This window comes from Oncorhynchus kisutch, unplaced genomic scaffold, assembly GCF_002021735.2.
Source record: "Oncorhynchus kisutch isolate 150728-3 unplaced genomic scaffold, Okis_V2 scaffold843, whole genome shotgun sequence".
Classification (NCBI taxonomy): domain Eukaryota; kingdom Metazoa; phylum Chordata; class Actinopteri; order Salmoniformes; family Salmonidae; genus Oncorhynchus; species Oncorhynchus kisutch.
The window spans coordinates 25,009-36,656 of NW_022262788.1; the positions used below are offsets into that span (position 1 = coordinate 25,009).

General features: G+C 44.3%; 1 protein-coding gene across 1 annotated transcript; it reads right to left on the reverse strand.

Annotated features, from left to right (window-relative positions):
* Positions 1-4,540: 4,540 nt before the first annotated feature.
* Positions 4,541-11,281, reverse strand: LOC116362570 (histone H3.v1-like). The gene is made up of 4 exons (XM_031816633.1): positions 10,674-11,281; positions 6,543-6,715; positions 5,172-6,379; positions 4,541-5,078 (listed from the first exon to the last, which is right to left on the reverse strand). Exons 1-3 carry the CDS (start codon positions 11,062-11,064, stop codon positions 6,176-6,178), a joined length of 768 nt encoding a protein of 255 aa, XP_031672493.1. The 5' UTR covers positions 11,065-11,281; the 3' UTR covers positions 4,541-5,078; positions 5,172-6,175.
* Positions 11,282-11,648: the final 367 nt, after the last annotated feature.

An 11,648-nucleotide genomic window follows, 5' to 3' on the forward strand; every position in this document is an offset into this window, starting at 1 on the left:
TCAAAATTGTACATGTTATGTACGTTTATTATCACATTTCAACCAGTACATTTTGTACAATACGTCAAAGGATTCTACTGCTGAAAACTGAAACAAACAAATGGATCAAACAGCAGGTCCTGGACAAGGTAGCATGTCCTGGGAACAGGTCAGGGTTCCATAGCCGCAGGAAGAACAGTTGAAACTGGATCAGCAGCACATCAAGGTGGACTGGGGACAGCCAGGAGTCATCAGGCCAGATAGTCCCAACATATGGTCCTAGGGCTCAGGTCCTCCGAAAGAGAGATGGAAGAATTAGAGGGAGCATACTTAAGTTCACACAGGACACCAGATAACACAGGAGAATTGTGTGACCTCTCACCTCTCTGGCTGTAGAAGTGTTCTTCCTAACCAGTCCCTCAACAGCTCTCTGACTGAGCTCCACCCTCACTGGGTCTTCAGAGGAGAGGAAGGCTGAGGAGGGATGGAAGGATGAATGGATCAATCAGTCAACAAGTCCTTAATATAAAGAGAGTGTTGATCATCATAAACGTCCATCTCCCACCCATGGAGAGACCTTTATACTGTATCCAGGGTTGGGTAGGTTACTTTCTAAATGTAATCCGCTAGTTACTAGTTACCTGTCTAAAAGTGTCATCAGTAATCTGTTAGTTACTAGTTACCTGTCTAAAAGTGTCATCAGTAACGTAACTGCTGGATTCCCCAAACTCACTAATGTAATCTGATTACTTTTAGATTCCTTTCTCCTCAAGAGGTTCAACTTAGTACCACAGTCATAAAATCTATAACCTTTACCACACTGCTAACCCTAATGGCTAACTAACCCTTACCTTAAATAACCTTAACCTTAACCATACTGCTAACCCTAATGGCTAACCACACTGCTAATACCTAACCCTTACTTTAACCATACTGTTAACCCTAACCTTAACCACACTGCTAACCCTAATGCCTAACCCTAACCTTAACCACACTGCTAATACCTAACCCTTACTTTAACCATACTGTTAACTCTAACCTTAACCACACTGCTAACCCTAATGCCTAACCCTAACCTTAACCACACTGCTAACCCTAACCTTAACCATACTGCTAATACCTAACCCTTCCATTAACCATACTGTTAACCCTAACCTTAACCATACTGTTAACCCTAACCTTAACCATACTGCTAACCCTAATGCCTAAACCTAACCTTAACCATACTGCTAACCCTAACCTTAACCATACTGCTAACCCTAACCATACTGCTAACCCTAATGCCTAACCTTAACCATACTGCTAACCCTAATGCCTAACCTTAAACATACTGCTAACCCTAATGCCTAACCCTAACCATACTGCTAACCCTAAGCTTAAATAACCCTAACCATACTACTAACCCTAATGATGGTTCGGATCATGGTTGGGTTCCAACTGACCTTCAGAAACCACCACTAGAATATTCACACAGAAGGCTGGTAGGGAGAATATTGCCTTTTTTAATGAACCTTTTCTGTCTTACTGTTCTAGCATCTGAATCAGGGGTAATATGGGATATGATATATGTCCTGTCTAGGTCGGTGATAGGGTAGAATATTGAATCAGAGGTGATATGATATATGTCCTGTCTAGGTCAGTGATAGGGTAGAATATTGAATCAGAGGTAATATGGGATATGATATATGTCCTGTCTAGGTCAGTGATAGGGTAGAATATTGAATCAGAGGTGATATGGGATATGATATATGTCCTGTCTAGATCGGTGATAGGGTAGAATATTGAATCAGAGGTGATATGGGATATGGTATATGTCCTGTCCAGGTCAGTGATAGGGTAGAATATTGAATCAGAGGTGATATGATATATGTCCTGTCTAGGTCGGTGATAGGGTAGAATATTGAATCAGAGGTGATATGATATATGTCCTGTCTAGGTCAGTGATAGGGTAGAATATTGAATCAGAGGTGATATGGGATATGATATATGTCCTGTCTAGGTCGGTGATAGGGTAGAATATTGAATCAGAGGTGATATGATATATGTCCTGTCTAGGTCAGTGATAGGGTAGAATATTGAATCAGAGGTGATATGGGATATGATATATGTCCTGTCTAGATCGGTGATAGGGTAGAATATTGAATCAGAGGTGATATGGGATATGATATATGTCCTGTCTAGGTCAGTGATAGGGTAGAATATTGAATCAGAGGTGATATGGGATATGATATATGTCCTGTCTAGGTCGGTGATAGGGTAGAATATTGAATCAGAGGTGATATGGGATATGATATATGTCCTGTCTAGGTCGGTGATAGGGTAGAATATTGAATCAGAGGTGATATGGGATATGATATATGCCCTGTCTAGGTCGGTGATAGGGTAGAATATTGAATCAGAGGTGATATGGGATATGATATATGTCCTGTCCAGGTCGGTGATAGGGTAGAATATTGAATCAGAGGTGATATGATATATGTCCTGTCCAGGTCAGTGATAGGGTAGAATATTGAATCAGAGGTGATATGGAATATGATATATGTCCTGTCCAGGTCAGTGATAGGGTAGAATATTGAATCAGAGGTGATATGGGATATGATATATGTCCTGTCTAGGTCAGTGATAGGGTAGAATATTGAATCAGAGGTGATATGGGATATGATATATGTCCTGTCTAGGTCGGTGATAGGGTAGAACATTGAATCAGAGGTGATATGGGATATGATATATGTCCTGTCTAGGTCGGTGATAGGGTAGAATATTGAATCAGAGGTGATATGGGATATGATATATGTCCTGTCTAGGTCGGTGATAGGGTAGAATATTGAATCAGAGGTGATATGGGATATGATATATGTCCTGTCCAGGTCGGTGATAGGGTAGAATATTGAATCAGAGGTGATATTGGATATGATATATGTCCTGTCCAGGTCAGTGATAGGGTAGAATATTGGGAGGTGATATGGGATATGATATATGTCCAGGTCAGTGATAGGGTAGAATATTGAATCAGAGGTGATATGGGATATGATATATGTCCAGGTCAGTGATAGGGTAGAATATTGAATCAGAGGTGATATGGGATATGATATATGTCCAGGTCAGTGATAGGGTAGAATATTGTCCAGGTCAGTGATAGGGTAGAATATTGAATCAGAGGTGATATGGGATATGATATATGTCCTGTCTAGGTCGGTGATAGGGTAGAATATTGAATCAGAGGTGATATGGGATATGATATATGTCCTGTCTAGGTCGGTGATAGGGTAGAATATTGAATCAGAGGTGATATGGGATATGATATATGTCCTGTCCAGGTCAGTTCTACATATACAGTTTAAATGGCACTAATAAACAGCTTTTCACAGCTGTTCCCTAACATTAAAACAAATTATACATTTTCCCATAGGATTCAAGATTTTCTTTTAAATCACAACGTTACAGTATTTTTTATTACGTAGGCTACCCAGCATTCCCTGCTAAGCCTTAATGACGTTGTTGTGAATGCAGCCGCGCAGCATGTTTATAGTGTGTCGGTTTCGGTCGGTGGGGGTTTTCGTGCAAGGGCTTTTTTTAATGTCGTTTTAATATTGTCATATTTCATCACATTTAGTCGTCGACGTTACATTCTTTGCAAATTAAGCAAGCACATTTCCCCTCATACACTTACCGGGTATTATCAATGGCTGCCCCCCCCCCCCCCCCCCCAATTGGAACGAGCTAGGCTCTTCATTGGCGTTTTTTTTGTTGCTCTCTTGCTCTGAATTGGAACAAGCTTAAGCATCTGATTGGAGGAGAGGAGTAATGGAACAATTTGGACAATTGGAACAATCGGGAATAGAGAGGAATGCGTGAAAGGATCTCTTTGAGCATCAGGTCAAAAACAGTGATGACAGACAACAGAAGCCCAGTCTAGGAGTTTTAATGATGAACCAGAGTATACATAGGGAAACAGGATGGAAATGGAAGGTAATTATAGCAATGTAAATCCAATAAAAATGTAATTATAATGTCAGCCATCTTTATACACAAAATAACACACCATCGTTGCTCTAATGTATTGTGTATGTGTGTGTACGACCTTAGTACACGGGACATTAGCATGCACACAGGCTCTATTTTTTCTAACCGTCAGGTGGATGTATAACATGTGCGGTGATAGGGCGCCTGGAGCATTGATTGATTTACGTTACACCATCAAGAGCAGTTTGAAGAAAGTGCATCTGGGCCACTGACCTGTGGACCTGTTCAAAAATATATATAAATATATAAATATATAAAATAACAAAAATAAAAACAGTTATTTATGTATTATTATTATTATTATTATTATTATTATAAATTTTATTTTTTAAATTTGACTCCTTTTTCGTTGTATCCAATTGTTTAGTTGCTACTATCTTGTCTCATCGCTACAACTCCCGTAAGGGCTCGGGAGAGACGAAGGTTGAAAGTCATGCGTCCTCCGATACACAACCCAACCAAGTCACTCTGCTTCTTTAATACAGCGCGCATCCAACCTGGAAGCCAGACGCACCAATGTGTCGGAGGAAACACCGTGCACCTGGCAACCTTGGTTAGCGCGCACTGCGCCTGGCCCTAACCCGGCCCTAACCCGGACGACGCTAGGCCAATTGTGCATCGCCCCACGGACCTCCAGGTCGTGGCCGGTTATGACAGAGTACTCATAAAATGTGCATGTTGCTTGGGAACGGACCGACGTTAGTCTGGTGTCTCGCCTCAGACCTGCCTACCATGGGTTACCCTACCAGTAGGTCTTATAAACTACAGACAATATAGCTCTGAGGGTCCTCAACACACACAAGCCTCTACACCGCGCGTTCAAGGTCTCGGTCCAGGTAGAGGGGAACAGGGAACTATTTACAATAAAAACATCCGACCATCACATCTCCGGCGGATCGGTGAACTGCCGCCCAGTGCCCAAGGCCAGAAACTGCTCGCACTCCCCGAGGTACCGTATACAACTCCGCATCCAGGACTCGCTGTGACTTTCGCACAGCTTTCTGTAGGTCTGTGACACACTGTTCCCCAAAGGGTGCGTCCTCAGCATCCTCACGACCCGCAGGTCACAGGACAGCCTAAGAGGAGAGAGAAAGAGAGAGATAAATCATATGAATGACATGCAATTCATTTGACTTCATTACTAACTCACAAAATTCTTGTGAACTTACTTGTATGTCAATATTGCTGGAAACTGGCAGCGATGCCGAGCGTCCAGCTGACTGACAAGGTCCCGTGACCACCTCGCGATCTTCTTCTTACACCGACCGCATTCCAGGTACTCAGTGGCCATGAGATACCAGCGGTCGATGTCCAAGACCCTCCGGATGGTCTTGTAGAGCCCAGCCTCACAGAGTGTGCCTCTGCACCCAGACTGGGGGCATGCCAGCCTGTATGCCCATATACGTACAGGCATCCAAAGGAACAGCTGACATGTGAAGAAGGGCTCGGGGGATGCAGGTGGCTGATTGTAGATCGGCTGTGGTTGGGGAGGGTTATGACAGCTGACATGTGCAGAAGGGCTCGGGGGATGCAGGTGGCTGATTGTAGATCGGCTGTGGTTGGGGAGGGTTATGACAGCTGACATGCGAAGAAGGGGTCGGGGGATGCGGGTGGCTGATTGTAGATCGGCTGTGGTTGGGGAGGGTTATGATAGCTGACATGAAGAAGGGCTCGGGGGATGCGGGCGGATGATTGTAGATCGGCTGTGGTTGGGGAGGGTTATGACAGCTGACATGTGAACAAGGGCTCGGGGGATGCAGGCGGATGATTGTAGATCGGCTGTGGTTGGGGAGGGTTATGACAGCTGACATGCGAAGAAGGGCTCGGGGGATGCGGGTGGCTGATTGTAGATCGGCTGTGGTTGGGGAGGGTTATGACAGCTGACATGTGAAGAAGGGCTCGGGGGATGCGGGTGGCTGATTGTAGATCGGCTGTGGTTGGGGAGTGTTATGATAGCTGACATGTGAAGAAGGGCTCGGGGGATGCGGGCGGATGATTGTAGATCGGCTGTGGTTGGGGAGGGTTATGACAGCTGACGTGAAGAAGGGCTCGGGGGATGCGGGCGGATGATTGTAGATCGGCTGTGGTTGGGGAGGGTTATGACAGCTGACATGTGAAGAAGGGCTCGGGGGATGCGGGCGGATGATTGTAGATCGGCTGTGGTTGGGGAGGGTTATGACAGCTGACATGCGAAGAAGGGGTCGGGGGATGCGGGCGGATGATTGTAGATCGGCCGCGGTTGGGGAGGCGTCCACCACGTGACCAGGTCAGTGGCGAGTGTCGACCTCCTAAAGCTGTTCCTGGTCAACAGTGTGCGGCCGATCCACCGCTGCTGCTCCTTGGTGAGAGATGAACGCCAACTCTCTGGAAGCAGCAGCTGAGTGAGAGGAGAGAGTGACGGGGGAGAAGGGATGGTGATGTTTCAGAGAAACGGACAGGGAGAGAGGACGCAGGAGACAAGACAACTGTGCAGAATGGCATACTATGGCATACTGTTTACTATCTTAACTGTGTGGTGTCAGTACAGTCGATGAATTTACCTCAGCACTTTCGGAGGCGGGCCTTGGAGGCAGGAAGGACTGCCGGGGCAAATCCTCCTCTTCGCTCCACCCCTGTGGGGCAGGAACCGGGGCAGAAACCAGGGCAGGAACCAGGGTCGGGACTTGGTCAGTTGGAGACCGAGGGAGCGATGGGGGGAGCTGCAGGGCTACGGCTTTTGCAGAGGCACAGAAATAAGTTGAATGAATAAATAAAATAAATAAATGCATGAATGAATGAAGACACAAATCACAAATTTAGATTACATTGATTAAATTAATTGCACAATCCAACATGCCCACATCAATATCAATCATTGATACGATGTGACAAAATAATGAAATGAGTGTTGGTCAGGTTTTAGAGTAAAACAAATTAAGTGAGTGATTAAAATGGAAAAGAGAAACTCATGATTACGCTACATACATGGATGACAGCTACATACAGGATGACAGCTACATACAGAATGACAGCTACATGGAGGATGACAGCTACATACATGGATGACAGCTACATACATGGATGACAGCTACATACATGGATGACAGCTATATGGAGGATGACAGCTGAATACAGGATGACAGCTACATACAGGATGACAGCTACATGGAGGGTGACAGCTACATACATGGATGACAGCTACATACATGGATGACAGCTATATGGAGGATGACAGCTATATGGAGGATGACAGCTGAATACAGGATGACAGCTACATACAGGATGACAGCTACATGGAGGATGACAGCTACATGGAGGATGACAGCTACATACATGGATGACAGCTACATACAGGATGACAGCTACATGGAGGATGGCAGCTACATGCAGGATGACAGCTTCATACAGGATGACAGCTACATGGAGGATGACAGCTACATTTATGGATGACAGCTACATTTATGGATGACAGCTACATGGATGATGACAGCTACATGGAGGATGAAAGCTATATGGAGGATGACAGCTACATAAAGGATGAAAGCTACATGCAGGATGACAGCTACATGCAGGATGACAGCTACATACATGGATGACAGCCACGGAGGGTGACAGCTACATGGAGGATGACAGCTACATAAAGGATGACAGCTACACACATGGATGACAGCTACATGCAGGATGACAGCTACATGCATGGATGACAGCTACACACAAGGATGACAGCTACATGGAGGATGACAGCTACACACATGGATGACAGCTACATGCAGGATGACAGCTACATGGAGGATTATAGCTACATAGAAGATGACAGCTACATGGAGGATGACAGCTACATGGAGGATGACTGCTACATGGAGGATCACAGCTACATGGAGGATCACAGCTACATGGAGTATCAAAGCTACATGGAGGATCAAAGCTACATGGAGGATGGCAGCTACATGCAGGATGACAGCTACATGCAGGATGACAGCTACATGCAGGATGACAGCTACATGGAGGATGACAGCTATATAAAGGATGACAGCTACATACATGGATGACAGCTACATGGAGGATGACAGCTACATGCAGGATGACAGCTACATGGAGGATGACAGCTACATGGAGGATGATAGCTACATACAGGATAACAGCTACATAGAAGATGACAGCTACATGGAGGATGACAGCTACATGGAGGATCACAGCTACATGGAGGATCACAGCTACATACAGGGATGTCAGCTGCATGGAGGATGACAGCTACATGCAGGATGACAGCTACATACAGGATGACAGCTACATGGAGGATGACAGCTACATACAGGATGACAGCTACATACAGGATGACAGCTACATGGAGGATGACAGCTACATGGAGGATGACAGCTACATGGAGGATGGCAGCTACATGCAGGATGACAGCTACATGCAGGATGACAGCTACATGCAGGATAACAGCTTCATACAGGATGACAGCTACATGGAGGATGACAGCTACATACAGGATGACAGCTACATACAGGATGACAGCTACATGGAGGATGACAGCTACATGGAGGATGATAGCTACATACAGGATAACAGCTACATAGAAGATGACAGCTACATGGAGGATGACAGCTACATGGAGGATCACAGCTACATGGAGGATCACAGCTACATACATGGATGACAGCTGCATGGAGGATGACAGCTACATGCAGGATGACAGCTACATACAGGATGACAGCTACATACAGGATGACAGCTACATACAGGATGACAGCTACATGCAGGATGACAGCTACATGCAGGATGACAGCTACATGCAGGATGACAGCTACATGCAGGATAACAGCTTCATACAGGATGACAGCTACATGGAGGATGACAGCTACATACAGGATGACAGCTACATGGAGGATGACAGCTACATGGAGGATGGCAGCTACATGCAGGATGACAGCTACATGCAGGATGACAGCTTCATACAGGATGACAGCTACATGGAGGATGACAGCTACATGCAGGATGACAGCTACATGCAGGATGACAGCTACATGCAGGATGACAGCTACATGCAGGATGACAGCTACATGGAGGATGACAGCTACATGGAGGATGACAGCTACATACAGGATGACAGCTACATACAGGATGACAGCTACATACAGGATGACAGCTATATAAAGGATGACAGCTACATACATGGATGACAGCTACATGGAGGATGCCAGCTACATGGAGGATGCCAGCTACATGGAGGATGCCAGCTACATGGAGGATGACAGCTACATACAGGATGACAACTACATAAAGGATGACAGCTACATGGAGGATGACAGCTACATGGAGGATGACAGCTACATGCAGGATTACAGCTACATGAAGGATGACAGCTTCATGGAGGATGACAGCTCTCAAACCTATTTGAAAATATCAGGACGTCTGGGACTGCTCAAAGACGTGATCAGTAGCCCTCAGATTGTGTCTCTGACCAGCTCACATTAAATGAGTGTCGGTGACGGCCGCACACCCCGAGTAGGCAGCGACACAGTGACTTTATCCCGATCACAAAAATGTGTCAAAGACAGCTAAATCAGGGCCAAAATCATGTAGTGTACAGGCCCCTTCCTGTACTGTGCCATCCCCACAGCCTCAGCAATGGATTAGTCCGCTTAAAATATATATATTCAAATGTATATAATTTGCAACTGCTCGACTAAAAAGATGTTGGTCGACTAAATGGGGTCAGACATTATATCATTATGACATCATAATAGCCATTGGTTCTTGAAGAATAGAACTTATAAATGCCTCAAATGTTTCAACTGTATTTCCCATCAGAAACCAAAACATGAGATCATATAACACCACTGTTGGTAAATTAACACTGTATAGCCTCAATCTGATTAAAACTATAATTTTGACCTCATGGACGGCCAGTCGTTGTATTCATAGTGTAGTGAATTCAGAGCGAGGCCCTGAGCGGGACTCAAACCTGGGTCCAGCGACTGTCAAGCCAACACCTTATACCTGTTATGCCAAGATGTCTGAACTTCTTGATGAGGTTGCTAGGTGTTGGGTTAAGGTTGCTAACAATAGCTTTCTCTATGAATTTAAGAGTGGTAACATTTCTCCAGCCCCCCATCCCTCAGCTGTTAACAAAAAACCAAGTCCCTGGGCAGCCATTTAGTTGCTGTTTAAATCCTAGATTGCCCCATTAAAAAAGCCACAATCAAATCAACCAATCTGCAGTTGAAACAATAAAGCGTCACTCTGCCACTTATAAACGTTTATGATGTAACAATGATGTGATGATGTAATTCCACATTACACCACTGTTTAGGTAATGAGATGATGGATGGAGAAATGATGGATGGAGAAATGTAACTACTCTCAAATTCATTGACAGACCTATGGATGCAAGGACTGACCATCCATGATATCAACATTATAGGTTCAACCATGTTGAGGCGATACAGTGTTGATTTACATTGTTTCTAAACATTATAGTAAAAAAAAGCTTATTTGGGGTTCTGATGGGGTAAACAGTTGAACTAAGCTCATGAGACATGTTATAATCTTCAAGAATCAATGGCTATAAATAAATAATTGAAAAGTCAAAATATGGATGTAGCAAATGCAAATTTCCCCTTTAACACCACACATCAGTTCAACAACTGCAGAGTTTGTGGCTCTGTTTTTAAGACAGTACTTACTAGTGTTAATCAGGGAACGGATTTTCAAAACCATTTCACGGCTAACTTCATCATCAATAATGGATGCCTTAAGATGGCTTTGGGGAACCGGGCCCAGATATCCAGTGTCCTCCTCTTCTTCCTCCTCCTTTTTCGATGTAACAGTCATCTCCCCCTCCTCCTCTTTCACTCCAAAAACTGTATCCTCCTCTTTCTCTTCCTCCTCTTCTTTTACTGTAACATCCTCCTCTTTCACTCTGAACGTGTCTTCCTCTTCTTTCACTGAAACAGCCTCACCATCTACTCGTTTTTGTATTGTAACAGCCTCCTCTTCCTCTTTCACGAGACCCTCTTCCTCCGTCCAGCAGACCTCCTCTTCTTTATCAGGAGGTGAGTAGTTTAGTGAACTCATGGTCGGAGATGTTAGCTAGCTAGGCTAATGTTAACTTAACCAGCCCGCTACTATAGCTGACTAATAACAACAGCATAAATATGAAATTAAATCGGATAACAAACTAGACGACAGAAGGGGGTTTAAAACACAGTGGCTAATATACACTAACCCGTCTAAAGAGCTTTATTGGTTCGTATATTTTGCCTAGCAAGCTACCGAGGTGTCTGACTTACTGTTGCTGCCGTCCACTAGATTATACGTCACACCAGCAGCATCGCCTTAAAGTCGCACATCGCCACCTGCTGACTGGAGTGGGTAACGCAGTTGAGTAAAATGTACATAACTTCAGCCTCTTGTGAAAATGTGAGCTGCTGTCTGATGAAGAGAAACATATATATCTAGCCTCCAAATACTGAAATAAGATACATATATTTTTTAGAGTGCATTTGAAATATCCAGCTGCAATAAGAATTATCTTGATAGTATGAAGAGGTAACTCCATGGACCATTTATCCAATGTATTGTAAAGCTAGCCAATGTTACTGTTTGAATAGCCTAGCCAGCTACTGTAAATGTCTTTTTTATTTGTTATTTTTTTATTA